General features: G+C 41.7%; 1 protein-coding gene across 2 annotated transcripts in view; it reads left to right on the top strand.

The window, feature by feature from the left end:
• PTPRG (protein tyrosine phosphatase receptor type G) overlaps positions 1-17,927 on the top strand; it is a 402,421-nt gene extending 384,494 nt beyond the window's left edge. For both annotated transcript variants that reach the window (XM_067003205.1, XM_048069739.2), the window contains 12 exons: positions 34-168; positions 397-531; positions 932-1,104; positions 2,135-2,270; positions 2,605-2,751; positions 4,568-4,661; positions 5,937-6,013; positions 6,439-6,567; positions 8,553-8,699; positions 9,485-9,627; positions 12,520-12,655; positions 13,897-17,927. In XM_067003205.1, coding sequence (XP_066859306.1) covers positions 34-168; positions 397-531; positions 932-1,104; positions 2,135-2,270; positions 2,605-2,751; positions 4,568-4,661; positions 5,937-6,013; positions 6,439-6,567; positions 8,553-8,699; positions 9,485-9,627; positions 12,520-12,655; positions 13,897-14,043 — 1,599 coding nt within the window. In that variant the 3' untranslated portion in view covers positions 14,044-17,927. The remainder of the gene's footprint in view (positions 1-33; positions 169-396; positions 532-931; positions 1,105-2,134; positions 2,271-2,604; positions 2,752-4,567; positions 4,662-5,936; positions 6,014-6,438; positions 6,568-8,552; positions 8,700-9,484; positions 9,628-12,519; positions 12,656-13,896) is intronic.
• Positions 17,928-19,424: the final 1,497 nt, after the last annotated feature.

Here is a 19,424-nt window from a genome sequence, read left to right as displayed (position 1 = left end):
TCATCTCACTTGGCATTATGGTTTTCTTTGAAGGGTTACAACAAAGCAAAAGCCTACATTGCTACCCAGGGACCTTTAAAGTCTACCTTTGAAGATTTCTGGAGGATGATTTGGGAACAAAATACCGGAATCATTGTCATGATCACAAACCTTGTCGAAAAAGGAAGAGTAAGAGATTTTCTAGTTTATTAGCTAATGCTCCTTACTATCTCTCCAAATCATGTGGGCAGAATTTGTTTTAAATGGTCTGGGATGACACATGTTGATGTCTAAACTCTAGCTAACATAGAGGGTTGCGTAGCTAGCCATGATTTTACTGTTTATAAAAAAATTTAAACACAAATGTAAAGAAAGTTCAAACCTTCAGCCAACCCATCCAACTATGTCTTTGTTCAGAGAAAATGCGACCAGTACTGGCCGTCAGAGAATAGTGAGGAGTATGGCAACATAATAGTGACGCTGAAGAGCACAAACATTCACGCTTGCTACACTGTGCGCCGCTTCACAGTCAGGAACACGAAGATGAAAAAGGTGGGTGAAGCCTTCACTCTTTTCATCCAGATGCCTTCTAGCTTGTGTAAAGGATGCAAGCCATGCAGGAGAAAATTCAGCTGCTGCATAGGCAACTTGCAGCAGCAGGTGGATGGGAAATAAGTAAACAAAACCAGGATTACAAGGAACCTGGTGAAAGGATTAACCTATATTTATTTCTCTCAAATTTGCTGCTGGTTAGGTATCACAGCTGCTGCTGTTATTCCCATGTGTATTTTTTCTTGAACTCTGTCTCCACCTAGCAGGAGGCAGAGCTGCAGAAGATTTCTTCTGTAAGAGTCCAGCACTTTTTCATCCGAGCAAGCCAGTAGGATTAAATATATTTGCATGCTTCTCTTTCCTAATCTTTCTTTTTTCACTGCTCCTACTTTGCATGCAGGGTCAGAAAGGAAACCCAAAAGGGCGCCAGAATGAGAGAACGGTTGTTCAGTATCACTACACTCAGTGGCCTGACATGGGTGTGCCGGAGTACGCCCTGCCTGTGCTAACCTTCGTTAGGAGATCCTCTGCAGCCAGAACCCCAGACATGGGACCAGTGGTTGTGCACTGCAGGTATGATTGGTGTGATTAATTGCTTCATGGTACAAATGCCTGTTTTGTAGCATATGCGCTTTTAAACACCAGTGAAGGCAAACACCATGAGTTATTAGCACAGGAGTGTGCCTGCCCTGTGGAGTGCAGGGAGACATGAATTAGCTTTGCCTACATTTTAAGCCATCTCCAAGGCAAAAGCATCCCAGTTGCGTTAGCAAAGCCCTGCATCATGATGGTGAGCTGCTGAGCATTGCACTGATGTGGCTGTGCAGTTTCTGGTTCAAAGCCTGTTTTCCACCTGCCCACACTTCCCTTAAATGAGCTGAAGGATGCATTCTCCATTGCTGTGTGCAAGGGGGCTGTACAACGCCATAGCAAAGAGGAGAAGATGGTGGGGTTAGAGCTTATTGAGCAACTCTGAACAGTTCCCCTCTCCTTCCTCTGTGCTGGGCCTAGGACTGCCCTCTTCCCCTTCCAGAAGTCCTGCCTTCATGGGGTTAGCCCCACCCCTAGGCCTTGCCATAGTGCTGGTACCACCTGCATTTGCAGAGCACCGTTACAGCTCCACCATGAAGCTTCAGCCTTACTTCATGGCTGAAGCCAACCAGGACAGCCCACAGCCTGGAGCAACCTCGCCAGTTTGGCACAGGGTGGATTGCCACGTGGCTTCCTCTGGCCAACACCAGTAACAACAGCAATGGAGGCAGCACATCCAAGTCTCAGCTCGTGCAAACAGCCAGGCTGTGAAATCCAGGACCGCGGCAGCCCCATCCTTGCTGCCCGGGCCTGCAAGCCAAGCCAGCTCCAGTGGCACAGGCACGATGGCTTGTGTAACACTCATCTTTCTCTTACACACAAGTTACCACAAATGGGAGGAAATACATGCCCAATAAAATTCCCAGAAAACCAAAATATTCTATTTAGTAACTTTCGTGGTTAAGGCTAGCAGGGACACGAGAGTCTGGGAACAGGTGCATTTGTTCTCCTGTTGTGAACATTTACTTTGGTCCAGCTGTATTACATGGAGTTTCTCTCATGTTTCCCATAGTGCTGGTGTTGGCAGAACTGGTACCTACATTGTGATAGACAGTATGCTGCAACAGATAAAAGACAAAAGCACAGTTAATGTCCTGGGTTTCCTGAAACATATCAGGACACAGCGCAACTACCTCGTCCAGACAGAGGTAACAATTGCAGTGGGGTTCAATTTAAAGCCATGTTCGTTATTATGTTGCAATCAAAAAGCAAATAGATTTTTTATTTACACCTCTGTAAGTATTGAATATATCACATCTATTGCACAGGAATGTCTCTCTTTGTCTAGACCAGAAACTTCAGATTTTGCATATGACTTCTTCGGAGTTGTATTTGTTACACTTGTAAATGTTTATTCTGGATTTGGCAGTATTTGCATGGGTGGCTTGTTTTGTATGCCCTCCTTTAGCGCCCTACCCCTCAGTTAAAGCCAGCTGTTCAGTTTATTCCAAGTGCCTATGTGACATGCTGTTGTTTATCTAGGAGCAGTACATTTTTATTCATGATGCCTTGTTGGAAGCCATCCTTGGGAAAGAGACCGAAGTATCTGCAAACCAGCTGCACAGTTATGTTAACAGCATCCTCATACCCGGAATAGGAGGGAAGACACGACTAGAGAAACAGTTCAAGGTAAGGCTTATCACTCCCATCCAGAGGGACTTGATTTCTCCACTCTGTGTTGCATGGCATGTCTTCACCGTCTATTGTCATAGATAATGAACCAAACCAGAACACTTGATTAGCACAGCACTTCATCTTGGGAAGCTCAGTGTCCAACAAGCCTTAGCTGCACTGCTGGAAATCAGTACTAATAGCCTTGGAGTCAAAGGTGAGAAGAGGAACATGGATACTGCTTTGAACTGTGCTGCTCGTCTCCCCATTCCGAAGGGAGCTGGGGCGTTCCTGAGTGTGTGGGTAACTTGGCTGGAGGTCTTCCTCTAAACTGTGATTCTCATGCATATATATAGAGCACAAAATGAAATGAGGTTCTTGGTACCACTTATTACTTCAGTGTTGTAGAATTAAAAATGTTTTAAGACCAGGAAAAACAATATGCCTTTCTCATTGCTAACTATGCTTGCTGCTTTTCCTTGCTATATTACAGCTGCTTTCATCATGGCCAAAGTAAAATTGTTTGCCTGGATCTAGTTGAAACCTAAGATTTTCTGATTGCATTTTATTTGAATGCATTTAAAACTATTTTGTGAGACTGTGTATCACAGGAAGATTATACATGATGTCTGTTTTCACAGATAAACTCACTCAGTTTAATAACTACCTGAGGAATTGAAACTGTTAAATTTTAACAGATGCAAAGCTATTCAACAAATGAACAAGATATTTTCAGAATTCATTTGTAGAAATTCCAGATGCTTAATTATTAAATTAAAGAAACAAGTACAAACATACACACACATAAAACGCGACAGAAGAAAAACATCTGTTATTAAAAAAATAAGTGTTCCACTTTTATTAAAAATATTAAATTATAAGTATAAAGATGTTTTCTCATGACTCGTGGCAAAATTTCAAAAAATTTAAGTGCCATTTTCAGAAATGGCTTCCTCTGCTAGAGTTGCACAGATATTTAGAAACTCTGTAACTTCCAACAAGCCTACTGCGAGTGCAGAGGTGAGTTAAGCACTATCTTGTTTAGAGTGGATATGAAACCAGGACTAAGAAAGCAGCAATTATTAAATTTTTCCCCGATTTCTGCTGCTACCACAGAGCTGGCAGAAAATAACTTGTGCTCATGCCTTGGGACAGTAGTTCACATTCAACTGTCTTCGAGTAAAATTACGTTGAGTAATGAGTTGCTAGTGCAGGAGATGGAAAAGCCGCCTTCACCCTCCTTGCTCTGTTAGAGATTCCCCATACACTGGCAGAATATTCAAATACAAATCTGCCTCCCTGACTTTTCATTGTGTCCAGAACAAATTTAGCAGACCAGATAATGTAACCCATGGCCTCAGATCTCTGCCGCTGGCATGGTGGGTTCACAAAAGGCCTGGCAGGAAAAAGTCATTCTGCAGGAATGATCTCACTTTTATGTTGAAAGAAAATGTAAAAGTTTTTTGCCTTTTTTTTTTTTGTCACTGTTTTATTTTGCTAGCTTTTCTTCCTTGAGACCTGCTTCTGACTGAAAATGTCTGCAAGTCTTTGAAATATATTCTCAAAGATAACTAAATGTAGTGTTCTGTGAAAATACATTTTGATGGAACTTCATTTTCAGGATGTTTCGAAGCTGAGAGCTGCAAGGATCTTTTTATCCATTAAACATATTGTATGAAAAGGATGATTTCCATTGGCATCTTGAGTATTTTAAACAAGTTTAACAATGCAGTTTATTCTTCTACTGATGCGTCTTCCCAGGAGTTGGCAAAGAAACCACCTCTCTTCATTTAGATTGCTATGAGGAGTGACTTACTACTTTATTCTCTTTCAGCTGGTTACGCAGTGTAATGCAAAATACGTGGAATGCTTCAGTGCTCAGAAAGACTGCAACAAAGAGAAGAACAGGAACTCATCAGTCGTGCCGTGTAAGATCACATCTTCAGTTTGATTATTGCCTAGCATAACTTTTTGTAGCGAATTCTCCCCGTGTTATGCATGAAAAGGCATAGCCACTAGGAAGGAGAACTGTAATCTTCTGTTCAGACCAAGCTGTCTTTCATAATTACTCTGATGAAACTGAACAAAAGAAAATAGTTACGGTGTCAGCCAGATATACTGTCCAAGTGAAGTGTTAATTTGAAGTGCTTAAGAATTTGAATAATTAGGTAGGGGATAATCTATGGAATACTGTGATAATTACTTTGATACAGCTCCCAGCTCAGGTGAGATCTCCCAGGGTGATTGGCACAAGTTTTTTATAATTCAGCTAGTACACTCAATTGTTCTGTGCAAACCCTCTGTAGATTTGAGGGTATTTAGTGCCCAAGGCCACAGTTTCACAGTTATTAATATGGAATCTGTGCCCGACTGCTGAACAGTACGAACCTGCACCAAACCAAGCAGAAGCGCAGCGTAGTTCCCATCACTTTCCCCCCGAGCACAGAATGTACAGGACAGGCAGTAGCCAAACTAGTGCAAAGTCATAATGGCACAGATTTGGTCCATCATGAAGGTTGGTCATAAAAAGGGAAATCATAAGGATATACGCCAAAAACAAAGGTGGATGGACTGAAATAGCCTGTGCGCCTTTAGAGTTGGTGTCATGTAGCTGCAGTGATTGCAGTGGTTTCAGCTGGGCAGTAGGAGCCTGTCAGTTGGCTTCAGGATGTTGTTGAACCCAACCCTCAAACACGGAGCAGTGCAGACCTCCTGAAGAACACGTAGCCACTTCTGCGGGGCTACCTGTTAGGGAAGGGCTTTGTCTGAGGAGGTTATCTCACCCTCCAGCTGGGAGGAGTGAGTGATGGTCGTGCTACGGAGTGGTGGGGAAAACAAAATAAATCAGCTGGGTTTGTGTGCTGCTGGAGACAAATGGAACGCTGCAGTCAAGAATTACCTTAAATCCCCTGTTATCACTGCATATACTGTTATTTGGTAATTCAGCCTGCTGTGAAAATCTTTGCTATAGTAAAATTTGATTCCTGAAATTACTTTGTCCTTGTGGGAATATTGTGCAACATTCTCTTTTATATCCTGTGTTAGCAGGCAATGCTTTAACACGGTTAAAGTGCTGGCCTACTCCCGGGGGGAGATGGGAGCTGCACAGTATTTGGTTTGTTAACGTCTGAGAAATTCTTGCTTTCTGCAATGTGCCATGACCAGACTTTGATATTTTTTTTCTTCTTTTCTTTATCTTATAGCTGAGCGTGCTAGAGTGGGCTTGGCACCACTGCCTGGAATGAAGGGAACTGATTACATTAATGCCTCTTATATCATGGTGAGGAAGCCAACACCTAATTACAAAGTAAAATCAATTCTAAGGTGCTAAATACCAGATGCCTGTAATTGTCTTAATTCTGTATGTAATGGCTGTGTATTAACAGATGAGATTTTAACACCTTCCCCATAATGTAAAGCTATTAACTGTGTTTTATTAAAGATTGTTGCCTAAAAAAATTAAATACAAGATGCATTTAGGTGGAATGTGTATTTCCATGAGATACAGTCAAATAAATACTGGGATTTAGAGTAAATGAAAACAACGGAGACTCTGCAGGATGGAAATGGAGTTACAAAATTATAGTCTGTGTGAAAATATTGTGGAATAAAATGAAATAGGGTCATTATGTGTCCCCAAAGATAAAATTAATGCTCTAAAAGTGTTGAAGGCAGTAATAACTGCGGTTTGTTTTCCTGCAAAAGGGCTACTACAGGAGTAACGAGTTCATCATAACCCAACATCCGCTGCCACATACAACTAAAGATTTCTGGCGAATGATCTGGGATCACAATGCACAGATCATCGTCATGCTGCCGGACAACCAGAGCCTGGTGAGTGAGACGCTTCCCTCCCTGCACCGTGCGGCAGTCACTCAGCCCAGCAGGCCGCTCATGTAGATATGTGCTATGGCTATTTTCTGGTGGAAAGAAAAGCCAGTTTTGGGGCCACCTTCTCAAACTTTGCCCTAAGCTTGTCACAAATAGATAAGTTCCTAGGTGTGGGGCCTGTTTTATACTCTTTCTTTCTGCCCTCACCCTTGGGAAAGACAGCATAAACTGCAGTGAGCTGGAGCAGGCCACAGTGCTCCCAGGCAGCATGCTGGCGATGACAGCCTCTGCCAAGCTCCTGTGGGTTACCTGGCTGGCAGGATGTAAGGCAGTGATGTTACTGTCTGGCCAGGGCCATGGGTGAGGACTTTGACAGGAGCAGAAATACGAAGCAGGGACATTAAGATAAGTCGTTTCCAGGGGGTTTAAGACTAAAGCCATGCAAGACTTAAGGCTGGGAAAGGTTACAAAAGTTATTTTTGATGTAAGCAAAAAGCAAACATGTATGTTAATTTAAGTGGAAATAACGAGACAGAGAGAATCAAGTGACACAGGTGAAGTGCTAATCACTGCTTCCAGATTTACTGGCATGTCTCAAGAGGGCACGATGAAAAGGATTAGGAACTAAATGGTTCATTTTTTCTTGCATGCGTAACTGAGATGCAGAGACAATTGTAGCTGAGAATGGTAGAGAAACCACCTCCACTACAGCAGGAAAATAGCAGTTGTGAGGCGCTGCTAAAGAGGCAGCAGTCGATATGCTCCCTTTGTGCAGTGTGATGAAAGGGATTGCAGGCACTGCAAGGCAAAGAGCGTTCAGAGAAATACGATTGAATCAGAAAGTACTAACAAAATGAAAACACGTCAGGTAGAAATGAAGAGGCTGCTCTTGTCTTTACAACTCTGTGGACTGGCTCAGCAGAACATTAGCGATATAAAGGGCAAAGGAGGAGCACCGGCCACAACCATATCCCTTGTAAGGATGTCAGGATGTCTGGTGCCCGCTTTCATCTTCATGGTGCCCAGCGTGGAGGTTGGCTAGCAGAGCATTAGCACCCTTATGGTGGCTCAGTGTTTGGTTTGAGTTGTCTTGGCTGCTAAGGAGGGGTGGAACAGAACTGGGACAGCATCAAGGTGACAAATGTTTAATGCCAAAGGATGGGACCATAATGCCTGCTGTGAGAACCTGTTGCATTGAAGAACAGGTCACTTCCACAGCGTTCAGCAATGTTACACGGGTTGCTGGTGCCTCTGCATGCTGAGGGTGGAATTTGCAGAGCACTCAGAGCACTTAGGATCCGAGGTCCTGTTTTCGGGACTGTTTTCCTGGGGACAAGTCCCAACGGTGTCTTGCAGATCATGTGCATGAAGGCTCCAGGCCCACAGAAATAGGCCTGTTTTTAGAGACACGTTCGTGGCTGCAGAGGGATGAAGTGGGTTCGTAGCTCCTGCTTTCTCATGAGTTTGGGTGTCTTCTTTCTTCCTCATTCTTCCCCCCACCTGTAAAAATTCCACTCCTAAGTATACATCACTCTTCTACCCAGACCTGATCCACAGACCTTCCACTAATACCCTTGAGTTTTGGATTAGGCCACAAAAATATAAATTAAAATAATAAGCAATTAATTATTAAAGGTTAATGATTTTTTTCTAAACAGGTGTCTGCCTTTCATGCAAAACTGTCTAGGCAGGAGGTAATAAAGCCTGGGATATAATACAAAGGTTAAGTACGAGTGAGGTAAGATAACCATTTCCCTATGAAACCAATTAAAAGCAGACGTTACCTGTTTGGACACACAAAGGAGGGATCTGGCAGGCTTACTGACTACTAGTAGACTAATAGTAGGTTTGTTTTAGACAAAAAGGGCTTGTAAAGGTCAGCTCCTGATCATCTCTATTTATCAAACCAATTTTTTGATCCGCTGGATTTCTCAGTCACACACAAGTTATGTGAAAGACTGCAGTAGTGTGTTGTTTCATTCCTCCAGGCAGAAGATGAGTTTGTGTACTGGCCAAGTCGCGAGGAATCCATGAACTGTGAGGCCTTTACTGTGACCCTTATCAGCAAAGACAGACTGTGCCTCTCTAATGAAGAGCAAATTATCATCCATGACTTTATCCTTGAAGCTACCCAGGTAAAATAAACCTCCAAACGTGGGTCTTGGCTCTTCTCCAAAATGTTGTTGATATCATTTAAATATGGCAAATGACGAGTTCACAATTTTGGAAACTATTTACTTGTAAATGCCTGTGAATGCATGTTGCTCACTGGGGAAAGGTGTTTTTGTTGGCTCCTTCCCCCTCTCACATTTTCTCCTTCAGGTAGATCCTTCTAGCTAGTGAGGCTGTCGTATTTAATGTGTGAATATTTGAAAGTGAAGACATTGTTTTTCATTCAGAAATTGCAAAAGTAGATGGAATTATTCTTTGTAAACTACACCGAGGTTTATTGTCCTATTTGTGCTTATAAATGTCAATATTATAGTGTAATTATTCGGGGAGTTAAAGGAGTTTGTTTATTAAGCACATTTCTTTTGAGCTACAAGCCTATCTCTAGTTTGGTATTGGAATTGCAGCTGGATTTTGCTGCAAAACATTGGTTTGCAAGCCCTGGTAAATTTAGATTCCTTGGTTACTCTTCTCATGTTTGACTTTTGAGCTATTGGCTCTGAGAGAAGGTGTATATGGATATAGGCTCTAAAATGAAATATAAAATCTTCATCAACTAAACATTTTGTTTAAGTTGTATTATTTTAGGGTGTTGACGGAGCTGCTATAGAGCTATGCATCTTTCTTTTTCGTATATACACTGTGTGGAAGAAGAAGGCATCCCTTCCAGTTGGTAGAGAAGCTCTTTCTACGTGGAGTGGATAAATGTGAAAGTAAAGTAGCTAACGCCTAGGCTGTTTTTTCATTTCAGGATGACTACGTTCTGGAAGTCCGCCACTTTCAGTGTCCTAAATGGCCAAACCCAGATGCTCCCATAAGCAGTACCTTTGAACTTATCAATGTAATCAAGGAAGAGGCCTTAACAAGGGATGGCCCCACCATAGTTCATGATGAGTATGTCATCTTTTTTTCTTGCTTTGTATGCATTTTGGGTTCTTTTGTACATGGAGATCTGCTGTACAGATTCTACAACAGGTTTCAGAAGCCAGCAGAGCCCTGGTTTAGGTAAGGCTTTGAGCAGCCTGGTAAGGGCTTATGGAAACCACTTTCAAAACAGCCCTGAGCTCCTGTCTGATAACTGAGGTTTAACATGCCAGGTGAGGCATAGAACAAGCTCAGCTCAGCCGTGTCTCAGTATGAGCAGCAGTGTCTTGTGAGAAGGAGCCTAGGTTATCTGAGAGCAGATTTATTTTCCTTCCTTCTGCTTCCCCCAAAACACTCCAAGGGGCCCATATGGTGCCAAATGGAAGGAGCCTGCTAACACAGGGCCAGCATCCCCCAACACTCGTCTCTTTTGTCATGTAATGGTGAGCATTTTCTTGCCAGCTATGCTTGAATGCCCAGTTATATAAGATACTAAATATTGCATTGAATGTTATTTCTTTGCACACATCATGGAGCTGCAAAATACTGTTACTATGAAGCCGAAGCCTGGGTCTAACAGGCCTGGTTTTGGAAGGAGCTGTTTCCTGGTGGGCACAGTGCTTCGTGGAGTCATTCTGCCATTAAAATCCCAAGGAAGCCTGATTTCTGACACTGCTTGAGTCGCCCTTACAGCAAACACCAAGCCAGCGTAAACAACTGCTACCCCTTCAAGCCTCCTGCACTCAAGTCTGTTAAACCTTCTGCCATTGCTACAAAGCAGAGTTAGTGGAAAAGTCATAGAAATCTTCACCTTCTGTGCAAAAATGTTATTAGCATGCTCTGGTATTTCAGAGGTCAGATCAGCCTTTGTGCTGATGTGTGATTGCGTGCTGATATCTGCTGTTGCTGAAAGAGCTTTCACTTCACATCAGCGTGTGCTGCTGCAACAGGTTTTTCCCAGCAGACTCCGCAAATGGTGCCTTGGGCTGCAGGAAGTGGTTTTTCTCCCACTGTTTCCTGCCTTGCTAATGCACAGTGAGAGCTCTGTTGGCTTTTGCCAGCACTTATTAATTCCAGGCTAGTTTTTAATATTCATGCTTTGGGTAGTCTGAAGTGAGGTTTTGCTGCTCTTGCAGTACTTAAGATTATGTTTTACAAAATTGGAACCATTATTGATTTGGGCATTTTATGCTAGACCAAAAAAAAAAAAAAATTATTCAAAATCACATTTCTAACAAGTTGCTGAGTCATTCTTTCTGTAAATTGCTTTTTTGGTTTATTTGTCATATTCAATGATTTTACTTTTATGCCTAATACATAATGTGGATTCTGCTTTTTACTGAAGCCTGAGCAAATGTAGCTGAAAACAAAAATTTCCATTTACTACATGCAACTACTGTATCACGTAATCCACTAGTAATTACAACTGCAGATTAATTCCAAATCTATGAATTTGCAGATACTAAATGCATGTGGTATTTAGGAAGTACATGGTGGGATGAACTCGATAACAGCATTTCAAAGTAGTTCAGAAATTCCAACTGGAGACAGTTGTCAAGAACTTTAAATATAACTGCCCATATGTAGGCAACTAGATGAAAATTTGTTGCATAATTTTCAGAGAGAAAAGCCTTCAGATTGTTGGGAGCTGGCGGTAATCAACTCAAGTAGAAACAGAGCCATTAGGCCCCAAGAGGCCTTTAGTTGTGTCCCACCAGGCCCACGCACTGGGCGCTTTGTCCTCTGTCCCTGTAGATGATCAGTCGCAGCCATCTCTACAGTTCTGCAGAAGCCCTGCTTCTTCTGGAGACTTTTCATCAAAAATAGCAGGTCTATTGTGATCTGATTTCTGCTTCCAATTTCTAGGCAAATTGAGTTTGCAAAAATCGTATGAAATTAAGTCAGCATATGTCTTGATTTCCACAGGAATGTTGTAAAAAATCCTAGTGGTAATCTTATTGTACCAGATGGCAGCGCAGTACTTGCCGATTATTGAAGTTTTCATGTACAGTTCTCCAAACAGTTTGCAGAGTAAGTCAGCACCAATGTCCACCTTTTACAGGTTGGGACATTTAGACGCAGACTTTCTCAAAGTCACAGAGCAGACTTCACAAAACCAGGACAGAATTTCAGTCTCCTGAATATCGGGAGAGCAGAGCTCAGCTGAGGCTCCTCGGAAGCAGTTATGAGCCCCTGTTGCATAAGATCCTTCATCCCCTACCCAACAACTGCATACCCACAGACTTAGCAGCAGTAAGGTTTCTACCTGCCCAGTTGTCTCGAGGACACATTCTGAGTCATTCTCCTGACGAATAGCCATTGCTCAGGTTCTTATTAAATGACAGCCCAGCTCAATTTGTCAGAATCCGTAATGTCTCTTGAGTGCCCAACGTGGGAATGTTGCATTTTGCTTATGAATCGGACCTAAGGAGGACTTCAAGGTGCCCCATTTCCTTGTGAGCACCTCATATCCCTGTTAGTTTTATATAATTGTCTGATGCAAAGGAAGAGGCAAGTTGCATTTCTTTCTAATCATTTATGTTTTGCTTGAGCTCCCACTAATGAATTTAAAATACACTCGGCTACAATGCAGATGCTTTCAGTACATGTGGCATGTGAGAACTGATTTCATTTTTATACTCTGCAAGCTGGGTATTTTTAAATGGCTCACATTCTTCTGCTGATACGGTTCTTCGTATTGAATACTGCAGATATCCTGAAATGACTAGTGTACCATCAAATGTCTTTTTTTTTTTTTTTTAATTAAAATGACTAAAAAATAGCCAGTGTAAAGCAAGCATTTACTAGATATAAAGACGAACTATGGCAACCAAGTAAGACTATACTGACGTTTTCCTAGCTCTTTGTCAACGTGCCCTGTTATTTTTCTGAGTATCTTATCCTTTTGGCGTGGTTTTTCAGGTATGGAGCTGTGTCAGCGGGAACGCTATGTGCCCTTACCACTCTGTCCCAGCAGCTGGAGAATGAAAATGCTGTCGATGTTTTCCAGGTGGCAAAGATGATAAATCTTATGCGGCCTGGAGTATTTACAGACATTGTAAGTTTTTAAATGGGATATAAATGGAGAGTTTACAAGGTTTTCATCTGAGACCAAAAGCATGAACTGAAACATGTATTGTGTATATTATCAAGTCTATTGCTTCTGCTACCAAGCAGAAGTTGCATTTGGGCTTTTTTTCTATTATTGTCATTTTTTATAAACCTCAAACCTGCAGTCTCTGATTTGCAATTAAGCTTATTTCTCACACAGCAAGGGGGTCGCTGTTCAGGCAGGCCTTTCAGCTTGTCAGCACCCGCCTGCCAGCCCTGTAAATTGCGATCCAAAGGGTGCAGCAGGGCAGGGAATGCTGAGGGGAGGAAAACCTTCAGCAGAGGAGCTCTTCAGTCTGCGTGCACCAAGAGCCCTTGGCAGGGCGTGCGTGGCTCTGCCTGTACGAGGGAACAGCCTGAGGCTGAGCTGTGGGCTCAGATACTGTCCTGCACTCCTGTATTGTTTGAGCATTAGTCCCACCTCTAGCACAGTTTTGCCCCAGATAGTGTTCGCCCAGGTAAGGTCTGGATGGATGGAGGTGTGGGGCCTTACCTCGTTCTGTTTGCTATATTCCCAGCCTGTTGGGCCTTCCCAGAGATAACCCCAAAGGTGAGTTTGGCCATAACTCAGTGCCTGGGGTACACTGCTCTGCTGATGCCTTGGAACTGAGTAGCTGTGAATGCCTCCTTGCTCTGTCCTCGTTTCTCCTCTTGGAATTTAAGCCAACCGCTGATCTAACACATTTATGTATTTAGAACTTGCGTGTGGAACAATTATCAAGGAATTGACACATTGAATTCATCATATGAAATCATATAACGTACATTAATTGTATGTTGTTTTTTAAAATCAGCATGGTAATGGAATAAAGAGGAAAATAAGGGAACTGGATGCATACCCTGGTTGCTGGAAAAATAGTAATGATACTGTAGGGGTCTTGCAGCATGCTGTTTGGTTTGTTATATTATTCTGGACCTTCTGCAGTGTCCTTATAGTATCTGTGGAAAGACTTCTTTTCTCTTCAGTGGGCAGTAGATCAGGAATAATACAATCTACTCAAAACTGAGATCTTGAGGTGACAAGGTTAAGATAGATTAACACAGATAATTACTCTTAAGTATTTTTCTTCTCTTTTACATACGCTTCTAGTAACAAATAGCTGTGTCCTTCCCCAGAAATGCCTAATTTAACTGCCTCTCACTTACGTACGCTGGAAGGATTGAAATAACTTGTCCTTTCTTTTCCAGGAGCAGTACCAGTTTCTTTACAAGGCGATGCTAAGCTTGGTCAGCACTAAGGAAAATGGAAACGGTCCCATGACACTGGACAAAAACGGTGCTGTGATGGCCAGTGATGAGTCAGATCCGGCAGAAAGCATGGAGTCTCTTGTCTAATTGGAAACCTGAAAAGGCACTTAATTTGTAGAACTTCTGAAGACTGAGCGAACTTTTTTGAGGCCTTTTTTGCCAGACTCTAGGTTATACAATAACCCAATTACTTTTTTACACTGATAAAAGTTTTGATATTTATTTTTTGCCATTTTATGTCTTAATGGTATCCTACTGAGCATTTGCACCTCTGTTTATTTCACACAGTGAAACGCAATTTTATCTAGTTTGCACTATATGATCAGTGTTACTGCCTATAATATTCTAATACAAAACAAGCCCTGATGTGACATTCCATGACAACAAACATGCTTTTTCTGTTTCGTTTAAATGCAGTGAAGTTTTGCTAACTACAGTGACCCTCGAATCTTAAATCTTGAATGCTAGGCCAGGTGGATTCTTTCTACGACAGATACTGTACCCCTTCATACCATATTTATTATTTTAATTATCATGTCACAGTTTTGTGATGGTATTCTGCATTCCAGTGGAGTGGATGAGCAGTGTTCATCCTTTCTTGACAAAATGTGGCAGGTGATTATTAGCTGCAGTGAAGGTGTAATAGCCTTGTGGAGCGGAAACAATTATTTCTGTATTGTTTCACATTGCTGTTTGTACACTCACAGACATAAGACTTGCTTCACATGGAATATACAAATTACGTACAATATAATTATAAATTAGATGCGATTCATATGTGGGACAGTGATAGGTTTTGAACTTACAGTTTCAAAGTTTCCCCATTTACTCAGAAAAATGTCAATTTTAGTTTTTTAACTGGCCCCGTGTTGGGAAAGTATTTTGTTTTTATTTTCATCAGAGCCAATACAGTAAGAAATCTACTATAACCCAAAATCAGACCTGTTTTCAGATATATCGAAGGTAGCAATATTTTACATTACTAAGCTATTCAATATTTTAAACACATTAATTTCCTTACTATTTCTTGAATATGACCTCACACCTAATGGTATGTTACATGATGACAGGCGTTTCTTAATTTCATAACTGTTAGATGCCATTTTTACAGGTGTGTAATTTTCATACTTTAGTGCTAAAACATAAAGTACTGATCCATATTTACTGGTGAAGCAAACTAATAAAAAAAACTACCTATAAAGTTCCATTCTCCCTCTTTTTTTTTGCCAGACTAATTCTTTAGCACAAACCTAGTTTATTGTGTTTTCCCTCCCACACCACTGAAGTGTTTTTCCCCCAGATTATATAAATAATTTGAATTATTGTTTGGAGCATTTAATTATACATTCTTATTGGCTCCCTTTTGTATTTGGTTGCAGTTCAACAAGGCTCATCCTTATTTAACAAAAGAAGTAAGCACATACTTAATTCTCCTGCGAGTTAAAGCTAATCATGTCCTTCATAGCTGTGCTGAGTAGGGAGGGGTTATTGAATCTGCCTTGAGAACGAACTGTGTCGTTTCAACCACCCTGACATTTGGTGTACAGTTACAGGCACTATCCTATATTTATGGCATTAATTTCTTCTAAATTTCAACTGCACAAAACCTGCATTGTATTTTTCAGGACTTGTCAAAATACTACGGCATATATTTCATTTAATGTAAAACCATCAATTTCTGCCAGTCCGGCCTTGCTAGGATACAGAAATGTGGCAAGGAAAAACCCGCTTCTTCTGTTGGAGGGGAGGGCGAGGAGGAAGCTTAGCTAAGAGGAAGGTTCTGTGGACTTTTTACACAGAAGGAAGCTGAAAGTGGAATTTATATCAAGCGCAGGCATTTTGGTTGAGAACCTCATGAGGTACAAACTGAGAGCAGAGGAGCTACACGAACCGGTATGTGCTAACATCTGGCCTTTTATTTTTAATAAGGGAAAGATTTCCTATTATGGATGCACTTGATTAATTCCAGCACCAATATATTTAAGAGTTCATCAGCAACCTTTTACATAGTTACCTTTTACTTAATCAATTTGTTGAATTCCCTCGATACAAGTGGTCCGAATAACTGCTAATGCTGAACAGTGGAATATATCCATGGTTTCTCTAAGGAAATCCCATGTCCAGCACCAGCTAGTCCAAATAAAACGTGCAAAATTTTCCAAATGGTAGTTTGCATCCCCTTGCCCTGGGACAGCCCCGCACCGAGTGAGTCAGTTTACGTGTGGCAGGAGTTGAGTCGGGCTCCCTGGTCGTTACAGCCCAGTGAGGAGAAGGAATTGTTGCAGTAAGTTTTCAGGCATCGCTGCCTGCCAGGAAGGTTTTGCCGAGGGTGTGCTGAGCAGTGCGTGCTGGCACGAGGCTGCCAAGCCCCCCTTGCACCCCCAGCCGTGATCCCAGCCCCAGGCAATTCCAGCCGGTACGGGGGATTTTGCTCAGTTCAGCCTGAAGTGTTTGAGTTCCTGGGGAGGTGTAGAGAGAAGGAACGAGTTCAGACCCTGACAAGAGCAAAGTGACACAAAGATTACTGCAGGCATCGAGAGGGTTGGATTTGCTCAGTACTTTTAGCTGATTACTTTTCATTTCAGTGGCATGATGGAAGATAACTGTGGTTCATGACACGCTGTCTGAATACCCCTGGTTTAATCCCTTACCTTCTCACGAGTTTTAAAAATCAATGAAGGAAGGCTGTGGGGTTGAACTTTGGTAGACGCTTTGGAAATTCATGTATTTGCATTGGCATTTTCCCACATCTGAAACACTTGCTTGGGGCTTAATCCATGAGGAAGTAATTTACACTGATGTTGTATGACTTCTCCATGGATTTTTTCTTAGGGGGGGATTAAGCTGTGTGTTAAGAGCTGTGTTAACAGTCAGATAACCAATAGATGATGCATTAGGCTTGAAGTGGATGAAGCTAGGAATTGCTTGTAAAGGTCAGGATTAGGAGCGCGTTGAGCCAAATCTGTCCTGCTGTAAGCAGCTGCAGTCCTGCTCTCCTCCATAGACTTGCCCCTCTTTCCCTGGGACTGCAGGAGGACCGAATGTGTTGTGTTCAGAGGTCTGCGCTTGCAGCGCCCCGCCGAGATGCTCTCGGGTCTGTCTGGCCAAGCCCCACGCTGCGCATCGCAGCCTTGCTTTCGCCACGCCAGCCCTCGCGCTGTAACCACGTCTTGGCATTTGCTCGGGACATTTTTCAAGCATCAGAAGCTCCCAGGCAATGTGCAGGCCTGCAAATTAGGAGCGCGTAAGTGTATCCCCATAAAATGTCCTCAGCAACAGCCCTGAGGAACAAGGAAGCCCTGGATGGAAGCGTGTGCACGTGTGTCTTCATTTCTAAGATATGATTTCTCCATCTCTTGCATGTGTTTGCACCTGCAGACCATGTGAAAGACGTAAAAGACTTCTATGTGTCGAGCCCATAAAAATAGCCAAGCTTTCCAAGAGGGAATGCTTGGAAAGCTGCTGTGTCATTGTAACATCTGAAACTGGTGACGCCCCTGGACGTGAGTGACGTGGCATTGACTTGGCATGGGCAGGAGGCGCTGGAAGGGCCGGTAGGACTGCCCCCACACGCAGGTTAGCAGGCTGATTCTTCAGCAAGACCAAGCTCTAAAATCTTTCACTTCAAAGCCGCATTTGTCCTTAGTATTTCAAAGTGTCCGTTCCCAAATCTGCATTTAGGAACAGGAAAAAAAAAAATCCCGAACCCTTGACGTACTTCCCGTGTGCGACTGTTTCCGTGCTGTGGGTCTGTTCAAGGTTAGTGGAATCCTTCACAGGATCTGCAACTTTTCAGTTGTTTTTCCAGTTTCTGACTGCTTGAATTGCTTGAACCCCGAGTGATGTATTGGAACATTAGGAGAAGACTCTTTGTGAAACAGCACAACTGCCTTCTTAGTAACCTTTTTTTTTTTAAGCTGATATATTTTATTTAAAAGCTAAAAATATAGATATCAATTCTACCAAAGATACATACTACTAATTCTCAGCAAAACAAAACCGACTTAATTTTAAAAAAATAAAACGTAGTTGTCTTAAAGATTTAGCCATCTTTCTCAAATTCATGTCTTTGGACATCAAATCCTGAGTTCTGAAGTTTATGTTCAAATGGTGCCAGTGAATTTTTATATGAAGGGAAAATGCCGATTTGTTAATCCACTGCATTGCTGTTCTTTTCTTTTCTCTTTTTTTTTTTCTTTTTTTAATTTTTGGCAGACGTAATTCAACTCTTATTGTTACCCCTTTGCTTTTCTTCTCTTTGTTGCCATTTTAACAATGTGAACTGCATTGGCTTTACTTATCAAAGGAGAAGGAATGCAAAGATAGAGAAAGAGAAGGAACTGTAATGACGAGATTTGGCCTCTACTTTGTCTTAGCTGTTAAACTGTTTTTAGTGTTTTTGTTAACTATTTGCAAAGGGAAGCATTTTCTACAGAGGATAATTAATTTCAAGAAAAATATCTTGAGTTTTAAGAATAAACGTCTCCAAAAGAGGAGATAGTCAATTTTATACAATGTCACAACTCTCCAACATTTGGGGTAGTGACTTTTTTTTTTGTGTTAGAACATTTGAAACTAGCAAGCAGCCATTGTTTCTAAAGACCTAAGCATTCGTGTCTACTCATATTTTCTTTTCCTTCATTTTTAAATAGCGAAACCATTAAAACTGTAAATATTTTGTTGCTTGGATAAGCATCTTCTGGGAACTTTGTATCTATGGTATATAATCATAGAATTTTATATTTTCATATAAAGCTAATTTTTTTCTAGTTTCACCTCCTTCCTAGTTCTGTGGTGGCTATGTGAATACATACCTTCTGTGTATCAAGGTAGTGAGACACCATCATCACACTCCAAAAAGATTTCCACACATGTCATTTCTTTGGGGCAGTGATTGTGAAAGTTGGATTTTTTTTTTGATTCCATTGTCAGTGTGTGCAATAGGAATTAGACTTAGCCAGTCACTGGATACGTTTGTCTCATTGATCCATTCAGAAAAAAAAAAATGTGGTGTTTGCTTTTGGGACAGGGTGGGAGGGAGTATTTTGAGGGAGATTTTTTGTTTTGTTTTGTTTGTTTTGGGTTTTTTTGTAACTTGAAGGATCTTCTTTTTGTTATGTTTAAAACTATATCAAATCATTCTATTATAGTGTTATTTAATATGTAAATTGTATTGCTATACATAAAATAAAGTATGGTTTTTGATGTATTTACAGACTTCTTTCTTATTTGCATCAAATACACATAGAGAACAGATGTGCAAGTCAGTATTTCATTGTCCCAGGCGTGCAGGAAGAATGATGAGATCCGAGGCCTGCTTTAATTAGGTCTCAAATTTCCAAGGAGGACTCATCTGGGAGCTGTCTCTCAGTCACTTGTCAGTGCAGATCGCCGCCCCTGTCCTAATTGTCTCAGGCTATCAGAGAGTATCAGAGCACTTCCCTTTCCTCTCCATGACTGGTCCCTCC

The sequence above is a fragment of the Anser cygnoides genome, chromosome 10, assembly GCF_040182565.1.
Source record: "Anser cygnoides isolate HZ-2024a breed goose chromosome 10, Taihu_goose_T2T_genome, whole genome shotgun sequence".
Classification (NCBI taxonomy): Eukaryota; Metazoa; Chordata; class Aves; order Anseriformes; family Anatidae; genus Anser; species Anser cygnoides.
Note: the sequence above shows the minus strand (reverse complement) of the source record. Positions and strands in the feature narration are given on the sequence as shown.